The sequence below is a fragment of the Pipistrellus kuhlii genome, unplaced genomic scaffold, assembly GCF_014108245.1.
Source record: "Pipistrellus kuhlii isolate mPipKuh1 unplaced genomic scaffold, mPipKuh1.p scaffold_m20_p_18, whole genome shotgun sequence".
Lineage (NCBI taxonomy): Eukaryota > Metazoa > Chordata > Mammalia > Chiroptera > Vespertilionidae > Pipistrellus > Pipistrellus kuhlii.
The window spans coordinates 24,966,917-24,987,480 of NW_023425493.1; the positions used below are offsets into that span (position 1 = coordinate 24,966,917).

Below are 20,564 nucleotides of genomic sequence, written 5' to 3' on the forward strand. Positions count from 1 at the left end.
CAAATTATAGGAAAAAACAGAGGGAAATTATTGTAGGTGTTGATAACTATTTTGTCCTCCAAGAATAAATTAGTGGTAAATTTTTTTTGTTCAGAAAAAGTACAAATACTGTAAAAGCATAATGGTTGAAGCAAAGTATATAAATTTTTGTTTTCTTTTTAACTGAAAAATGTAAGCATTGATCAGAATTTTCTGGTTTATAACAATTTCTCTAGCATGATGTATAAGATACACCCATAAGTGAAGTAAGAACATGTGGAGATGAAATCAGAAAATTGATTATAGTGGTTAGTGCAGTTTGGGGAATTTCCAGAAGAATTTCATTTCAGTGAACTGATTTGGGCCTTATGAGGAAAGCCCAATTAGAAGGAGAAAAACAAAAGCAAAAACAGAAAAGAAAAAGAAAATAAGAGCAAACAGACTTTTTAGCTTAAAAATCATCAGCATAGGCTCTGAATCATTTTCTCTTCTATTACTTTTAATTGGTGAGTCAGGTAAAATTTTTGCTTTCAGTAAATGTATTTCCCAAAATTGGAATCAGCTGTTTTTATTGTGGAACCAGTTCTTCTCTCTCTCTCAGTAGTCACCTTATTTAAAAGAAGCTTCCAGGGCTACTATGAACTGTGAAACAAAGCAAAGGATTTGGATCTTGAAACAAAAAACCTTGATCAGACATTTTCAAATAGTTTGGTATTTTGTGTTCATATTCTTTTACTATGGTATCCATTTTTATTATAACCAGTTTTGATTCTGTCAGTGTCTAACAAACATTGCTAATAGCCTTGACTTATAGATGATAAAGGAAAAGGAATTTCTTAAAATTTTGCAACTATTTTTGTCTTGGTGAAAAATAATGATTTAAATGTTAGACATTTGTTTTAAATGTTATTTTACAATCATTTTTTCTTTGAACTGATTATTGCTTAATATCCTTCCAAATCTAGCATTCTTACTCTGTTTTATCCAAAGATATTTCTTCCTAGCATTAGAAACATCAAAGAACCTGTTGCTCATTCAAAGCATTGCATAGTTACTTGGGTCTTTAGTGTTGAACTCCCAACAGTGCATGACCAAAATTTATGCTATATTAAGTTATGGAAGATTTAATAATGGATTTAGACTAAAGAAATACATGTTTTATCCAACTGTTGTTGGTTTCATTCACTTGCTGTTGTTATTTTTGCTAATTTACATTTGCAAATTCTTCATTTCGTTGTCTAGGATTCTTCAATGATTAGTTTGAATCTTTTTATTCCAGTGTTTTCTTTGTGATGCCTTCCCCCCATCCCCACAGATACTGTTATCAGTGGAAATTTTCTCTATTTACGTGGATATCTTTGCCCATTTGACTCTATCTTTACACCCAGGCATCTATAAATGTAGTATTCCTTTTTTATCTTACATTTCAGTGCCTCCTATGTGAACATCAATCAAAATGTCTTCTGGCAGATAAACTTCAGAACATCTTGGTTTCCACTCATTGTTGTGTATAATGTGAAGATTTCCAGATGCTTATCCCTTTAAAATCCAGTTATGTTTTTTTGTTTTTGTTTTCAACTTTCTGGCATTCTTATCCATGATTTCATCTTATGGTTTTGCTATAAAGTACCATCTTTCCCCTTTTTGTCTAATTTGACATAGAACCTGTCTTAATCTTGAAAAGCTCATCAAATAGTGGCCAAATAAAATCCAAAAATCCTACTATCAAAATAGCTTCCAGGGCTCACTCACATTTCCAAATTTGTTTTTAATTCTTAATTCTCTTTTTATTATCCCAATTGATAATATTCTCTTTGTTCAATTTCCCTCCTTACTAGTCTGCTTTTTTTTTTTCATGAGATCTCTATTTTTCTAACTGAAAAAATTACTTTATTGTAGTAATCAGCTTACATTTATGTTGAAGTTCAATTTTATTTAGTGCATAATCTATATTTTCTGCTTCCTTCATTTATGGGTATATATTTCTAAACCTATTTCTAAAGCTGTTGTTTGAGTGATGAGACAGTAGTGTTTCTACCTAATAATTTTTTGAATTGAGGAGTTCCCATTTATATTCTTCGTTTACTTATAAAGTACTTAATTATTTGGCTTTACACTATATTGAAATTAGAAATGATGGGAACTCTCTGGTATCTAAAATTAAAATTATATGTGTTCTTTGTGTGTATTATGAGGAAGGGTCTGATTTTCTTGAACTGAAACTTCTTAAACTTCTTGTCCTGTGAGTATTGGAGAGTCTTCACATATTCCCCCAGGCTGATCTAAAGTGACCACGTATGAGACATGAACAAACCTTTGTCATGTTATGGAGATAGCAACAAAGCAGGAACTCCCCTGAAAAATGAACTATGATTTAGAAGAACCAAAGAGCCAAATAAGAAAAACAGAAAACTACCTTCTCCCCTGGTACAGAGCTGAATAGAGCCAGACACCTTCAGGTTGTGACTCATTATTTCTCACAAATGGCTTTACTGGTGTTATCTAGGGCATAATCCCAACCCTGGAGGAGCTATGGTGAAGAATCAGTGAATTAGAAGATTCACTTCATAGGAGCTTTTTCCAATCTTGCTGTTACCTACCAGCCTTGGAGGTACCTATATTATTAGTACTTCTTAATTAGAGGTACTTGTTTTACTAGTACTTCTTTATATTTAAGAGAAGTGCTTAATATTTTAAATTAGTTCCAGTTTCTAATTGGGCATAATGTGAGAGTGCTTTAATAACCCAACGTTCAAGTATATATATTAATATTTGCTTACATTTTATAGTTTAATTTATAGCAGAGCCAAAAGTCAAGCTCACCATGCCTTACTTCATAGTCCATGTACTTAACACTATACTACACTCAGCCCTGCATTGCATTCTGTTTCAGGTTTTGAAAAAGATATGTAGGTCTCTTTTGAAATAGACATGCTTGTTCTCTAGGTATTACCTTGCTGTTCACCAGCCACCCAACTGGATAGTGGCACTTGTAAAACAGTATACTTCTGGCAGTTTTGGAGATAATGTTTGCAGATTTCATATGATTAGGCCAGTTTGAACTTGCTTTTGGATGTCTTTTTTAGGTTGCTAGCTCTTGCACATAAGTTTATATCATCGTTTTCCAGTCTTAAACTTGGTTACATCATTAGTTAATATTGTTTTCGGGTATCCTCATTCTCTTACTGCTAAGCAATGTTTTTAAATGAAATAAGAGTCTAGATCTGATGATTACCAAGCCCTGGAGATTGGTTTCTCAGAGATACAACTTTATTCCCCTCAAATATGGAATACTGTCAAGAACAGTTCTGCTCTGTTGAACAGGGAATTCAGACAGACTTTTAAAAATGAAAATTGAGAACCTTCCTGAATGAAATTTTATTCTAATCTCCTATTAAATCCTAAGAATAGGCTGCTGGCCTCCATTACTTTCAGGAAATGAAAAATGGCTCAGAAGCTAAGTAAGCTAAGCCATCTCTTTCTCAATTGTTTCAGTTTCTCAGGAATTGCTGTACAATGCTGCCAATAACGATCTCCGGGGATCTGACCCCCATTCCACCTCCCACTGCCTCCTCTGCAGCTCCAGATGCCACCAAAAGAAGGAGCTTTGAAGAAAGTGCCTGTACCCTCTTTTACCCTGAGGTGGGTGAGGCCAGGCAGGGTGATTCTCAGGATATCCTGATGATCAAAGGTATAGTTGAAGCCTTCATCAAGAATTTCTTGAAGATGATCAAGGAATTTGGGAAACATTACCAAATAGCCTAAAAACTGAAGATGGAGCTCAAGAATGGATGGCACAAATGCCACCTGAAATGTATTATATGCTGATGTACGTGACCCAAAATAAGCTCCTTGAGGACAGACTGTTATGCTGTTTTTATATCTATTCCACAACCTCTACAATGTCTGGCAAAGTACCAAGCATGTAAACTATATTCAATAAGTGTTAGTTTGTGACTGAGAGGAAAGACTTGATAGAAATGCTCTCCTACTCATCTTTCCTTAGCACTTAATCTAAGAAAATATAGTGTTCAGTGATGTCTCAAACTTCTTGGCCACTGTTGTCTTCTGCCTGGCTGTCTCTCTGAGTAGGAAATACCTGTCCAGTATTAATTATGAATACTTATAGTTATGTCTTCGCTGATGCCTAGGCTTTTACTTCTTAGGTATTTTATTGTATTTAGCTATTTGATGGAAATCTTATCTGAACCATAGTCTAGGGTTTTTTTTTAAATTCTTTTGTATCTATTTTTAAGATTCAATAATAAAAAGTCTTGCTTCTTGATTAGATCTTACTTTAGTCATCACTGTGTTTCAGAAGTAGGCTATACTATCACAACATCAATTTTCCAGAAATCTAACTTGTTAATCTTGAATGGCAATGCATAGTCTTATACCTTACCTGAGCAATGCTAAAAGAGTCTGCTAAAAGAGTATTTACTGTAATGAGACTGAAGATGTGTAATATAAACAAAGCTCATGGTTTACTTTTTCTCTTAGAGAAATGGATATACTAGAAATAGCTGCATTCAGTTCTTCAGTTTGTCCTTCTTCTTCATTAAGGAGTTTGTCCTTCTTTAAGGAGTTAACTCTAGAGGCAGATCTTAAAAATCTTATCTTTAATTATTTGATTTCTTGTACCTTTTGTGCCTTCAGTTATACGTAAGGCTTTTTATTTGTAATCTTTTCAAGTTAAAAGGGAACATTTCAGAGCGCTACTAGTTTTTTGTCAAAACATGAAATTGACATTCCTTATGTATTCTCAACAGCTAGCTTTTTAGGTTATAAGGAATCCAATGAGAAACAAGTATATTTTATTCAGGAAAATAACCTTTCCTGAATGACTTATCTCTTGAGTGGGTAAGAGATGTGTTAAATTATGCTGCATTGACCTGGTGTTTTGGTAAAACTATGAGATGTTTTGAAGGGAAATTGAGTGTATCTTCATGAGCTTTTATGTACAGCTTTAAAGGGGTTTATTCTCTTTCATGAATAAATTAGTTACTTTTAGAATAAGCTGCAGCGGGAAAACATAGAATATGAAAATTACCTCTAGATGAATATGTGGATTTTAGGTCTAATTCTTTAATTTTCATCTCTGATTCTAATAAATGAAATAATCAGTTTGCATTGTAAGTTTTGTTTGTCAGTTTATATGGTGAATTTGAATTAATAATCAGGAACAGATTTGATTAGGATATTAGTGGTTTTTATTAATAAACATCTCAATTATATGTTTCAAAGTAGTAATACATAAAAACTGAATTATTCTGTTCATTCTTCCACTAAAATTAGTTTTCCATCTGTTAATCTAACAGAAGAAATTGTGTATATGAAACCTGTGAAATTCTTTTGGCAGCATCTAGTGTGGTTTGTCCTCTGCTTATTGTCCTATTATTGTCAGCTCAAAAATCATATTACAGGGAATGACAGTGGCAACAACTAAACTGTTACAGTGCTAACTAACACAGTATGATTTACTTGAATTTTCCTATGATTTCTATATTTTCCTGTCTCTTCAGGTTCCCAAACAACCTCAGACAAGTCTTCCCAACGACCATCAGAGAGTATGAACTGTAGCCCTACCCGGAAGAGGTCTTCATCTGAAAGTACTTCTTCAACAGGCAAGTGCTATTTCTTTAACCAGACTTGAAAGATAATTTATCATCTGTTACTTGTGAATAGACTTAAAATATAATATTGTGTATTTATAATAAAAACTATAAGTTATATCTACACTAATGAAAAGATATGATGCAAATTGATTGTACCTTTGTGGCACCCAACAGCCAATTAGAAGTGAGGATGCAAATTAAATCAACAAAGATGGGTTAATTTGCATACACAGGTGCCTAGTGGCCAGAGGCATTCTGCACCACTGCAGCCACTCCGGGCCTCTGGGCAGCATGGGAAGGTGGAAGGGTGGCTCCAGGTCAGAGCGAAGGTGGTGCCAGCAGCCGGGGTAAAGAAGGCCCATTCTGCCGAAACCGGTTTGGCTCAGTGGATAGAGCTTCGGCCTGCGGACTGAAAGGTCCCAGGTTTGATTCCGGTCAAGGGCATGTACCTTAGTTGGGGACAAACCCCCAATAGGGGGTGTGCAAGAGGCAGCTGATTGATGATTCTCTTTCATGGATGTTTCTAACTCTCTATCCCTCTCTCTTCCTCTCTGTAAAAAGTCAATAAAATACATTTAAAAGAAAAAGGAAGGCCCATTCTTGCACAAATCTTCGTGCCTCGGGCCTCTAGGTGACATATAATATTGTATTTTAAAAAGTTGCTCTGGAGTCAGTAACAATGTACATTGAAACAGTATAATAGTCTTCCTCTTTTACTCCTTTGTATCTAGCTAGACAAATAGTAGCCCTTCCTTATCTATGGAGAAACTGTTCCAAGAACCCCAGTGGATGCCTAAAATCACAGATAATACTAAATCATGTTGTTCATGTCTTCCACCACAAATTTAATACCTTTTCCATTTTAACTAAGTAATTATAACTCTCATGGCCATAATTTTCACAGTTTGAGATGTGACAGCAAAACTGACCTGAATTTCTTTTTCCTTCTTTACAATTTCTTAGATAGAAAATTAATTTTTACTGTAAATTTTTACAACCTCAGCATATGATTTTTTTTTTTCTTTCCCTATTATGAACTTAACTTTCACCCTTTCATTTAAAGGAAGCACTTTATGGCTTCTTTTTGACATAGCCCAACTGCCAGCATCACTACTCCTGTGATTTGGGGCTGTTATTAAGTAAAATAATAATGCTAATTGAACACAAGCACTACTACACTGATACAGTAGTGTCCTGTGTTTTCAGAGTGATGCTCCTTTTTTTTTAGTGTGTGTGTGTGTGTGTGTGTGTGTATTTATTATTTATTTTCAGGGAGGAAGGGAGAGGGGGAGAGAGAGAAACATCAATGATGAGAGGGAATCATTGATCAGCTGTCTCCTGCATGTCTCACACGGGGGATTAGGTCCACAACCCGGACATGTGCTCTCCCCAGGAATCGAACCGTGACCTCCAGGTTTATAGGTTGCCACTCAACCACAGCCACGCCAGCATCTCATCATTGATGTTTCCATCTGCTTCTTCCTTTCCCTTCCTCTATCTGATATCAAGAGAAACATATATTTAAAAATATAACATTCATGAATCTCTGAGATATACAACACAATTTATAAGTTTGTAAGAAGAAAATTAATATTTATTTCTAACATCAAAATTAATAGTTTATGGATTTATAATTAGTAATATTTATATATTTTTTTATTGATTTCAAAGAGGAAGAGAGAGAGAGATAAAAACATCAATGATGAGAGAATATTCTTTTAGGAGTTTTATGGATTTAGGTCTTATATTTATGTGTTTAATCTCTTTTAATTTTATTCTTATATATGGTGTATGAAACTGGTCTGGTTTCTTCATTTTTTTTACATGTATCTGTCCAGTTTTCCAACACCATTTATTGATGAGACTATCTTTACCCATTGTATAGTCTTGCCTCTTTTGTCATAGATTAATTCACTATATAGTCTGGACTCTCTATTCTGTTTCATCGGCCTATTTGTCTACAGTTATGCTAGTCAATGCTGTTTTAATTAATATAGCCTTATAATTATAGAAAGAACTTTTTTCTTTCTCAAGATTGCTTTGGCAAGTCTGGTCTTTTATAGTTTCATATAAATTTTTTAAGTATTATAGTTCTGTGAAAAATGCTTTGGTATTTTAGTAGGGATTGAATTGAATCTAGAATCTTTGGGTAGTATGGAAATTTTAATGATGTTAATTCTTCCCTATCCATGAATTTGTACTTTTATTTTCCATGTATTTGTATCTTCTTCAGATTCTTCTTCAATGTATAGGACTTTTATCTCCTTTGTTAAATTTATATAAAATATTTTTTTAATGCAGTTGCAAATGGGATTGTTTCTTTTCTTTCTTGCTCTTTCTTTTAATTTCAGAGAGAGGAAAGGAGAGGGAGAGAGAGGTAGTAACATAAGTGATGAGAACCATTGATTGGCTGTCTCCTGCACTCCCTGCTGGGGATTGAGCTGCAGCCCAGGCATGTGCCCTGACGGGGAACTGAACCCAGGACCATCTGGATCGGGATTTTTTTCTTTGTTTGTTTGTTTGTTTGTTTGTTTGTTTTGAGAGAGTAAAAGAGAGGGAGGGAGTAGTAAGAAAGAGAGAGAAAAATACGAATTTGTTGTTCCACTTATTATGCATTCATTGGTTGATTTCCCCCCCCATGTATTTTTATTGATTTCAGAGAGGAAGGGAGAAGGAGAGCGAGAGAGAAACATAAATCATGAGAGAGAGTTAGCTATCGTTACCCATCGGCCACCTCCTGCACGTGCGCCGCTCCTTCCCTCCCCTCCCCCCCCCCAGTCAAGCCCGCAACTGGGCACATGTCCCCAACCAGAATCAAACCTGGGACCCCTCAGCACCCAGACTGATGCTCTATTTACTGAGCCAAACCAGCCAGGGCCATTGTTTGATTTTTGTATGTGTCCTGCCCTGGAATCTGAATCACAACTTGGTATATCAGGATGATACTCACCAGCTGAGCTTCCTAGCCAGACCTGTACAGATTTTTTAAATTATCATTTTAAAGCTTCACTTAAGAAGAGAGTTTTACTTCTATTCCTTTGCACTTAAGACATTGTCAGAAAAGACATTAAACTAGCAATATTGTCAATATTTAAAGTTTAGGTCTTTATCCAAGTTCCAAGATTGCTTTAACTGACAAGTCCTTTAATTAGATCTTCAGTTTTGAAGAAATTAACTCATTTTTGTCTGCTTTTCATCTCAGAGAATAAGAATTGTTGTTTTTGTAATCCACATATTATTAAGGAAATATGGGTCAATTTTGAATTTATTATGGTTACTGAAATGTACCCTATTCATGAAAGTATGCTGTCAACTTGCCTGTTAAAGACAAATGCATATGGCATTATGGTGTTTAATCTTGCTGTGAAAAATAGAGCAGTATTTCCTACCTTTTGTTCTATGTAAAAAGTTATTTAAATTACTAGCTGTGTTCAGTTTTTATCTGTGTGATTTGTCATCTTATTTAGTGAACGGAATTCCCTCTCGAAGTCCAAGATTGGTTTCTTCTGGGGATGACTCTGTGGATAGTCTGTTGCAGCGGATGGTACAACATGAGGACCAAGAGCCCCTGGAGAAAAATATTGATGCTGAGGTTGCATCTGCCTGTGTGCCACCTTCCTGTAGTCCGGGCCATAGCCACAGCAAGGAGCGAACCATGGGAAAACCAGATGGCCTTCTAGTGCCTGCAGTCCCCAGTGACTCTTGCAGTAATAGCATCTCACTCCTTTCTGAAAAGTTGCCAAGCAGCTGTTCCCCACATCATATTAAGAGAAGTATAGTGGAAGCTATGCAGCGCCAAGCTCGGAAAATGTGCAATTATGATAAAATCTTGGCCACCAAGAAAAACCTGGACCATGTCAATAAAATTTTAAAAGCCAAAAAACTTCAAAGACAAGCCAGGACAGGAAATAACTTTGTAAAACGCAGACCAGGTCGACCTCGGAAATGTCCTCTCCAGGCTGTGGTATCAATGCAAGCATTCCAGGCTACCCAGTTTGTCAGCCCAGAATTGAATGAAGATGAGGAAGGAACAGCACTACACCTTGGTCCTGATACGGTTACAGATGTCATTGAAGCTGTTGTTCAGAGTATAAACCTGAATTCAGAACATAAGAAGGGATTGAAAAGGAAAAGCTGGCTTTTGGAAGAACAGGCCAAGAAAAAGCAGAGGCCATTCCTAGAACAAGAAGAACAAGAGAATACTAAATGGTAATTCCTTGCTTAATAACATTTTTATTTTAGTAGAGGAAACTAGCTTTTATACAAATGTAACATACCTAGCGGATACATAAATCAATTAGCCATAAAACCTTTTATTATATACTAGAAGCCCAGTGCACGAAATTCTTGCACTGGTAGGGTCCCTAGAGGCTGTTGGCCAGGGCCTCTCTCCCTTCCCCAGGCTGGCCCAGCCTCCTGGTCGAACAGACAATTTGCAGGCAGTGGCAGCAGCAGAGGTGTGATGGGGCATCACCTTTCCCTGATTGCTGGGTGGCCTCCTGCCCCTGAGAGCTCCTGGACTGAGAGGGGTCAGGCTGGGCTGAGGGACTCCCCTCCAGTGCATGAATTTTCATGCACCGGGCCTCTAGAGTAGATATAAAATAGATGTCTATATAGATTGTTGCTACCACTCTATGTTCCTTTGCAATCATAAACTGCTTCTTAACCAGTAGCTATAATCCGTCTCCTAACTTTTAAGGTAACTACATTTTATATATATATTTTTATTGATTCTTTACAGAGAGGAAGAGAGAGGGATAGAGAGTTAGAAACCATCAATGAGAGAGAAACATCGATCAGCTGCCTCTTGCACACCCCTTACTGGGGATGTGCCTGCAACCAAGGTACATGCCCTTGACCGGAATCGAACCTGCTACCTTTCAGTCTGCAGGCCGACGCTCTATCGACTGAGCCAAACTGGTTTCAGTGGTAACCACATCTTTACCTTATTTTATAAAATTTAGGTATGTAACCATAGATAGTATAATTTAGTTTGTCCTTCCTGAATGTCATTGAAATGGAATTTATAAGGCATATGCTTTTGTGTCTCACCTGTTTTTGCTCTACATATACATATTAAACCATCTTTATTGCTGCATGTAGCTGTAGTTACCTTTGTTTTGTTACTAAATGGTAATCCATTATTTGTATATAATACTAGAGGCCCGATCCACAAAATTCGTTCAAGGGGCTTGGACCTTGCAACCACACAGCCTCCTGGCTTCTGTCTGGAAGGTCATTTGGCTATCTGGTCTAATTAGCATATTGTGCTATTATTATAAACTAGATCCAATGCACAAATTCATGCACCTTGAAATGTGGACCATGAGTCTGCAGTAGGCACAGGGGTGGGTCTCAGCCCATCCTCTTCACCCTCGCTCTGGCCTTCCTGCTGCAGTTCCCTGGTTCCCTGTCTGCCAGCAGCCCCACTCCCATCGCTCACACCTGCTAACTGCACGGAGTGATTGCGGCCTGCTCCATCAGCGGGAGTGAGCTGCGGCTGCTGCCCCAATTGCTCCTCAGGAGCAGGGTTGGTGGAGAAACCCTTAGGGGTGATCAAAGCTGGCACCAAGCACCAGCAGTGGGTGTGAGTGGCAGCTCCAGCATTGACTGTGGGTGCGAGCAGGGCTGGCGCCAGCAGCAGATGAAAGCACCAGGCAGGATCGCAGTGTGCGCGAACAAAGACTTTTCTGTAACCACCAGAGGCTTGCCCCAATGACAGCAACCAGTGTCCTGCCTTGATCTGGCATCCCCCTGCTTACCTTCTCCACCATCCCGCAGCAACCTGTGCCCACCATGTTTCCCATATGCCCCCTGGTGGTCAGCGCACTTCATAGTGACTGATTGTTTGGTTGTTCTGCCGCTCTATTTGCATATTAGACTTTTATTATCATTTTCCTGTTGGCTTATTTTCAGTTTGAGGTTATTATCTAAAACTGCTGCTCTTAATATTACTCTAATGTCCACTTTTGGATTTGGACACCAATTTCTCCAAGGTATATTCTTAGGGATGGTATTAACTGAATAAAGTGATGGGTGTGTCCCAAGACTTAATTTTAAGATATGGTATATTAAGATAGTATGAAACTGAGTGGGTTAGAGAAACAAATCCATTCATGTATGCAAGCTTGCTATGCGACAGAGTTGACACAATGGGGGGGAAAACAATATTCGATACATTGTGTCCCAAAAGCTGGTATTATATAAGAATGGAAATGAAATTAGATTTTGTCTTAAATTAGAAAAATTAATTCCCAGTTGATTAAATACATAAATCTAAAAGCAAAACTTAACCTTTTAGAAGCTAATATGGAAAGAGAGAAACTTCATGATTTTGTTCTCAGAAAGGATTTCATAAACAAGATATCAAAAGCAATAACTAACATACAGTAGGTAAAAATTGATAAACTGGATTATATTATAAGAATTTCTTTTCATCAAATAGCATGACAAACATAAAGTCTTGCTGCAAACTGAGAGAGGAAATTTATAACACATGTAATGTATACCTCTTTTGTATCAGATTATGTAACAACAAAAATAGTTACAAATCAACCTATATAATCTAGCAACTTCCTCTTAGATAATTAAAAAAAAAAAAAGACCTCTTGCACAATAGGCACTAGAAAACACTTTTTGAAAACGTAGTAGCAAGATTGGTTATAATGGGTAATAAAATAGAAATATCCCAAATTAACAAAAAAGGAAGTAGTATATTATTTTTTACACAGTTGAAATGTGATATGATAGTAAAAATTCATGAATTACAGCTGCAATAATTACAGATGGTTCTTGGAAACATAATATTAAATGAAAGAAATCCCTAAAAAAGATACAGTAGATAATATTTTTACTTTTAAAAATAAAATAAAGGTATTATATTGGTGTAGATAATTACATCATAAACCATCTATTAAAATGCTATACCTCTTCCTCTCTTTTTTCTCCCCTGAAAAATTTAGTTTTTAAGCCATTAGGTAGATGGCCCTGGGGTGTGTTTTGGAGTCTTAAAAGAGTAAGGGAGCCGAAACCAGTTTGGCTCAGTGGATAGAGCATTGGCCTGCGGACTGAAGGGTCCTGGGTTTGATTCCGGTCACGGGCATGTACCTTGGTTGCGGGCACATCCCTGGGTGGGGGTGTATAGGAGGCAGCTGATTGATATTTCTCTCTTATCGATGTTTCTAACTCTCTTTCCCTCTCCTTTCCTCTCTGTAAAAAGTCAATAAAATATATTTTTTTTTAAAAGAGAGAGTGAGGGAGTTGGGTGGGTGAGGGCCTGAGGGGGAAAGAGTATTGATCCAGGCCCTAGAAAAGGGTGCTGTTATTTGTTTTTTAAATGATGATCTTATTAATAGTGCCTACTTTGGAGAGTCAGGGACCAGCAAGGTTAGGAAGATGTTTAATCCCAGACCTCAGTATAAATTTTAAACATTCTATGAGTAGGCATTTGTTTTTCTTATAAGCCCTCAAGGTGATTCTGATGTATTGATCTACAGGTGGCACTTGGGAAAAAAAACATGGCCATTGGTGAATTTATATATGTAGGAGATAAGCAGGAAACCAGAAAAAAATATTTTTATTGCAGGGGAAAGAAAAATAAGGCACAGAATTAGAAGCAAATTGGGTCAGAACAGAAAAAAAAAAATTAAGTAAATAAATATTAAATTCTGTGATCAAGTAAGTTATGTAAGACTTGTTCAATATGCAGAAATCAGTTCATGTAATCCAGTACATCAGTAGGCTAACAAATAAAAATGTTACAATCTTAATAAATGTAGAAAATGAATTTTACAAAGTCATGATAAAAACTCTGAGCAACTTAGGAATAGAAAGAAACTACCTTAACGTAATAAAGACCATATATAAAACCTCCTGGCTAACCTCAATGGTAAAAGACTGAGAACTTCTCCCTAACATCAGGAATGAAGCAAGGTTGCCCACTTTTGCCACTTCAGTTCAACATAATATTGGAATTCCTAACCACAGCAATTAGGCAAGAAAAAGTAAAAGGCATCTAAATTTTGAAGGAAAAAATAAATTAGGTCTGTTCCCAGAGGCCCTGCCTTTTTTTATTTTTGTAATTCATGCAATCCGGTATATCAGTAGTCTAACAAATTATGATGAAGTATTTGCAACTTAAACTTTATCCTTCACCCAAGGATGTGTTTTATTTCATTTCATGTTATTTTCTAGTGGCCCAGTGATAGATTCATGCATATTGAAAGGCAGTTAATTAGAAGAAATATTTTAATATCGCTATTCGCCCTTTCTTTATAATAGAAGTGTCAGAGATGAAAGAAAATTAGTAAAATGTATATGAAAATAATGTAGAAATTGATTAATAAACAATAACAATATGATATAACAACAAGACATGATATAAAAATAACAAAAACATGATCTAAAAACAAAACATGATACGAAAACCTTGATAAAAAGAATGACTGATTAATTGATTAAAATTATTCTAGTATCTCCCTGTATACCACATTAAGAATAAAAACACTTTCAGAGTGCTTAACTAATTTCTCTTATAATGAAGTATTTGCAACTTTAACTTTAATGTCACATGCTCTTCATACTTGAGAGAAAGCAACATAACTGACCATGTCTGAAAACAGGTTCATGTAGGAATATTTCTTTTCTTTCTAGAGTTTGTCCTTGTGACTTATTATTCATTGCAAATGCTGGCATCATGGGAAGCTATCTTCGAATTAATTTAAATGGGAGGCCAGTGGCAGACGGGGACAAATCAATTCTTGGAATCAGAACAATTCCTCCCACAGATCCTGTTAATATTTCAGCTTTAAGAAACACACTGGTGTGGCTGGCACCAGTGAGAACTTTATATGTATCACGCATGCACGAGTCAACATTTATTTTAAATTGCCAGTTAGTGTCATATGTGCTGGTGGGACATACTGTTGGTCACTTAGCCTTTTATATAGAGAGATTTATTTATTTATTTTTAGGAAAGAGAAAGAGAAACATTGATTGGCTGCTTATCATATGTTCCCCGATTGGATATCTAACCTGGAACTTTGCTACATTCCAACCGAGTCACCCAGTCAGGTCCCAGATACCCATATCTTATATTTGGAAAACCCTAAGGATCACACACATAAACATACAACACCTTAAGCTTATAAACTAAGTAAAGTTCAGAATGCAAAATCACCATACAAAAATCAATTGCCTTTTTATACACTTCTTTCCAAAGAGAAAATTAAAACAGTTCAAGTGCTTGCTTCAGCAGCACATATACTAAAATTGGTACAATACAAAGAAGATTAGCATGGCCCCTGTGCAAAGATGATATGCAAATTTGTGAAGTGTTCTGTATTTTTTATTTTTAAGGGGGGGAAAAAAACCAGTTCTATTTACAGTAACATAAAAAAGAGTATAATAGTTAAGAATAAACTTACCCAGGAAGGCAGACTTTAACTGAAAATTTACAAAACATTGTTGAACAAAATTAAAGGAATAAGTAAATGGAAAGATAGCCTGTGTTCATGGGTTAGAAAATTTAATATTTTTAAAATATCAGTACTACCCAGGACCATCTGTAGATTCAGTGCAATCCCTATCAAAATTCCAATGATGTATTTTGCAGGAATAGAAAAATCTATTCTAAAAATCATCCTTATGAATTTCAAGGGATCCCAGATAGCCAAAACAATCTTGAAAAAGAATTGTTTGGCACAGTTTGGCACAGTGGATAGAGCGTCAGCCTTTGGACTGAAGGATCCCAGGTTCGATTCCGGTCAAAGGCATGTACCTTGGTTGCGGGTACATCTACAGGGGGCGGGGGGACACACACACGCGTGCAGGAGGCAGCTGATTGATGTATCTCTCTCATTCGTGTTTTTATTTTCCTTCCTCTCTGTAAAAAATCAATATATTTAAAAAAGAAAGAAAGAAAAAGAATAAATTTAAGTTTCTTAATTTTTCTCCCATTTTTGCTCAGGCTGTGACCTTTATTATGATGTTGAATATAAGTGGTGAAACTAAGCATTTGCCTTGTCCTTGATGTTAGGTAAATTGTATTGTCATTCACCATTAAATACAAAGCAAAAAAGAACTCTAGGAAATTCCCTGCCATGTCAGTGCTTTAGGTCCCAAAGTCTCTAGGCAATCTGTTTGCTTATGTTTATTTGATATGAAATTTCCAAGATTTTTAATTGTACTTAGTGGAAGGATTGTTCCATCTTTGCCTGGAACTGGAATCACCTTAATTTTTAAAAGTTTTTTTCTATTTCTTTAGAATTTTTAATGAATTCAGAGGCATTTCTCCCCCCCTCCTTTTTAGCACTATAGTAGATGTTATTTCATTGCCTTCTGATTGCATTGTTTCATACATGAAAGCTGCACTCATTCTTATTTTTGTACTACTGTATATATCATGTATTTTTTTCTCTGACCCCTTTTTATTTTCTTCAATAATTTTCAGCAAGTTTATTATGGTATGCTTTACTTGTTTTATTTGAGTTTATATTTCCGATGGTTTGTTTAGTGTCTTGGAACTTTGAGTTTATAATTTTTATCAAATTTGGAAAAATTTTGACCAGTACTTTAAAAAAATAATTTTTTCATTATGAAATTTTTTACGTTGTGAATATTAAATTATTGTGTCTGGTTTTTGTTCTTTTCATAGTATTTAATTTATTTTGATAGGCAATTAAGTGACTTGTAGATTAGCTTGGATTCTTTTGAAGATTGTTTTTAAGCTCTATTGGGATTTGGCTTTAGTCCAGATATAGTTAAGCCCTACAAAAATGGGTAATACTGCCCTTTGGGATCACTATTGAGTGTCCCTGGTATTGGGTAATGTCTTTCTACTGTGCCTCATGAAATCTGAGTATCCACCATCATGTAAGAGCTCTGGGAATTACCCAGGTTATAGTCCTCTGGTAGTTCTTTGACTGGCCTTACAGAATTTCACCCTGCACATGCACAACTTAGTATCCAGCAGTATACTAAAGGAAATCCATACACAGATTTATAGAGTTATTTTTCTCTATAACTTTCCTCACTTCAATATTCTGCCCCATGATTTCCAGCTACCTCAGCCTCTCAATACTCTGATCGCTCTCTTTTCAACTGTTCTACTTCCTCATAAAGGGAAAGTGGTTATAGGACTTTCTCTTCTTCCCTCTCATTTTTTATTTTGTTTATTGTTTGTGAGTGTTTCCAGTTTTTCTCAGGGATCACAGTGCTGCACTATTTTCTGATGTCTATTGGTTGTTTCATAAACATTATCCAGGTTTACAGTACTTTACTGTATTTTATTAGTTTCTGTCAGGAGAACAAGTGTGGTATCTATTATTCCAGCATAGCCAGATGAGAAAGACTCCATATCTCCTTTTTTAAATTGCTGTTATGGTTTTTAAAATAAATCATTTGTAGGAAGATATTTTTTTCACCATAAAATTATCTTTAAACTTCTTTTTATAGCTTTACTGAAGCAGCAGTTGAGATTCCCAGTCCTCCTGAAACCCCAGCCAAACCTCTTGAACCTGAAAGCACCTTGCAACCCGTGCTTTCTCTCATCCCAAGAGAAAAGAAGGTCCCACGTCCCCCAAAGAAGAAGTATCAGAAAGCAGGGCTGTATTCTGATGTTTACAAAACTACAGAGTAAGTAATAGTATCTATCAGCTGGCATCCTTTAAAGATCTTTTATTCTTCCATGTTTAAAAAAAACTTTGACAATCGTAAAGCACATACAAATGTAAAATACACAAATGTGAATCTCATCACAAACACCTAAATATTCACTGTAATACCACCAACACACTGTTGTTCCAGGCTGATATATCTTCTCTGATCTTTACCTACTCTCTGTCTTTCCAGATGACATTTCTATAGTTTGGATTCTAATGATATTTGGGGTTTTTTTGTTAATTAGAAATAATGGCATTTTGCATGTACTAAAATAATCTTGATGATTAATCTACATTCATTCCTCTTTGGTTGAATGTTTTCTATGTTCTAAGTACTTTGTAAGATATACCTTACTTAAAAAAAACTTAATTCCTTGGGAAAATATAGCATAATAAGCAATCTAATTGAGAAGTTTTAAAGCCCCCAAAGGGATATCATTGAATAAGAAGTGTTTTTATAGCACTGGCCAGATAGCTCAATTGGTTCGAGTGTCGTCTCAATATGTAGTTTGCGGGTCTGATCTCCATTCAGGGCACATACAAGAATCAACCAATGAATACATATATAAGTGGAACAACAAGTCTCTCTCTCTCTTTCTCTCTCTCTCTTTCTCTCTCTCTCTCTCTCTTCCCCTCTCCCCCTTTCCTCTTGCTCTAAAGTCAATAAAATTTTAAAAAATAGAATATAGTTGGGTTAGAGATTCAATAGTAGTTTCCAAGGTGAAAGAAGGGCATTTCATTTAGAGAGACTAGAATGTGAAAGACAACATTAGGTTGTAAAGATTTTTCATGTATTACAACTCAGAAGTTATGTTTTTAAAATGCAGTGGGTGTTGTGGAAAATAAGCATTGCTTCCCAGAATCCAAGCTGATCTACAAGTAACTTAACTGCCTACCAAAATGAATTGAATACTGATTTAACCAAAAAACCATATACTTTACTAACTGTAAGATATTTTCTTATCCCATTAAGCTACAGGAAATTTTAAAATGATATTTTTAGGAAAGGAAGTGAAAATGCGAGCTATGATGCGCGCTGACCCCCAGGGAGCAGATGTTCAATGCAGGAGCTGCCCCCTCGTGGGCAAAGTGCTCCCACAGCCAATCTCCCCTAGCTGGCTGGCCCTGATCAGGATTAAGCAAGATGGCCCTGATTGGCCCCAATCCCAGCCAGGCTGAGGGACTCCATTCGTGCACAGATTTCATTCACCAGGCCTCTAGTTATAAATAATTAATTCTGGAAGCTCAGTCTGTCATTTAGGAATGGAAAAGGGTTGAGTGGGAGTCCATGATCACATTTATTTTGTTATATTTTTTAAATAGGCTTGGCTCTCTAGTTTTATGTCTAAGGAAAATGTGTAGTAGCTAGCATTGAATAGGGAGCATCTGTGTTGCGCTAGCCCCCTCTAGTGAGTAAAATGTTTTGAATATGTTTTTATTTTTCAATTACAATTGGAAAAAAAATTATATTAGTTTCAGGTGTATAACCTTATATTAATTAGACATTTAGATAACTTATGAAGTGATCACAATAAATCTTGTACCTATCTGACACCATACTACATAATACAGTATTACTATATTTCTTATGCTATATATACTTTACATGCCCATGACTATTCTGTAACTATCATTTTGTACGTTTTAAAATTAATTGAATTAATTTTATTTTTTTTAATATATTTTATTGGTTTTTTACAGAGAGGAAGGGAGAGGGATAGAGAGCTAGAAACATCAATGAGAGAGAAACATTGACCAGCTGCCTCCTGCACACCTGCTACCGGGGATGTGCCTGCAACCAAGGTACATGCCCTTGACCGGAATCGAACCCAGGACCCTTCAGTCCCCAAGCCGACGCTCTATCCATTGAGCCAAACCGGTTTTGGCATTGCTCTCTCTTTCTCATTCACATACCTATACACACATTTTTTCTCAATTATTGAAAATTTTCTCAGTGATTGAAAGTTATAGACATTTTGACTCATAAATATTTCAGTATATATTTCCTCCAAACAAGTATATTGTCTTATACAAACAGGTCACAAATATTAAAATCAGGATCTTTAAAATGCTATACTACTATTATCTAACATACAGTTCATAATAAAATTTTTTATAACAGTTGTGTTTTTTTTTTTAGAGAGTACAGAAGAATTGCTTTGCAGAGGGTCTTTAAATTTGCATTAGTCATGCTGGGACCAGTTTGGCTCAGTGGATAGAGCGTCGGCCTGGGGACTGAAAGGTCCCGGGTTTGATTCCGGTCAAGGGCATGTACCTTGGTTGCGGGCGCATCCCCAGTAGGGGGTGTGCAAGAGGCAGCTGATCGATGATTCTCTCTCATCAATGTTTCTAACTCTCTATACCTCTCTCTTCCTCTCTGTGAAAAATCAATAAAATATATTTAAAAATAAATAAATAAATAAATAAATAAATAAATAAATAAATTTGCGTTAGTCTGATGTTTCTTCATAAGTAGATTAAAGCTGTGCATTTTTTGCAGGAAAAGTAATGTTTTCTTCTCAGTGCATCAACAAGATAAGTAATAACAAGTGTTCGAGAAGTGGTAGAGAAAAGAGGTGGTGCTGGTGGGAATGTAGACTGGTACAGCCACTGTGGAAATTGGCAGTTCCTCAAAAACTTAAGACTAGAATTACCACCTGACCCAGCAATCCTTCTCCTGGGTATATACTTCAAAAAAAATCTATTTGCAACAATAAATGCACCCCTATGTTCTTTGAAGCATTTTTCATGGTGGTCAAGACATGTAGATAAACCAAAGTGTCCTGCGACAGAGGATTAGATAAAAATGTTGTACATGTACACAATGAAATATTACTCAGCCATACAAAAGGTGAAATACTTCCTTTTGCAACAACATGGATGTACCTAAGTGAAATAATTCAACCATAAAGAGCTAAGAACCTTATGATTTCATTCATGTGGGGTATAAAACTGAAACTCAGGAACACAAACAGCAGTGTGGTGGTTGCCAAGGGGAAAAGGGTAGTGGGAATGGTAAAGGGCTTAATGTATGGTGATAGATGATTTGACTTTGGGCGGTGGGCGTACAGTGCAATATACAAATCTTGTGTCATAGAAATGTGCAACTTAAGCCACAGGTCAAAAGGAAACACCTAGCACAAAAATTTACTATTTACCTTACTATAACTTAGCAGTTTTATATCTGAAGTAGCTACTCTTCATTCCTACAGGTATAAAGATTTTTCTCCTGAGTTATTTGAACTAGCAGTGTCATACAAACAAATGATTATATCACAGAAAATGCTAGGAGTGTTCAGAATCTCCAACA

The 20,564-nt window shown here is 36.0% G+C and overlaps 1 protein-coding gene and 1 non-coding gene across 16 annotated transcripts in view; both read left to right on the forward strand.

The window, feature by feature from the left end:
* Positions 1–20,564, forward strand: part of ASH1L (ASH1 like histone lysine methyltransferase) — a 100,498-nt gene that overhangs the window by 36,454 nt on the left and 43,480 nt on the right. For 8 of the 15 annotated variants that reach the window (XR_004988783.2, XM_036442758.2, XM_036442756.2 and 5 more), the window contains 4 exons: positions 3,560–3,670; positions 5,502–5,603; positions 9,062–9,803; positions 17,049–17,228. Coding sequence is in view for 14 of the 15 variants with exons in the window: in XM_036442758.2 (XP_036298651.1) it covers positions 3,560–3,670; positions 5,502–5,603; positions 9,062–9,803; positions 17,049–17,228 (1,135 nt within the window). In the remaining variant the exon portion in view is untranslated. Of the gene's footprint in view, positions 1–3,474; positions 3,671–5,501; positions 5,604–9,061; positions 9,804–17,048; positions 17,229–20,564 lie in introns of those variants that run through there. The other 7 variants (XM_036442761.2, XM_036442762.2, XM_036442768.2 and 4 more) reach the window with 4 other exon arrangements.
* On the forward strand, positions 14,835–14,941 carry LOC118721821. Its single transcript, XR_004988840.1, has one exon. It is a non-coding gene; the product is annotated as a U6 spliceosomal RNA (small nuclear RNA).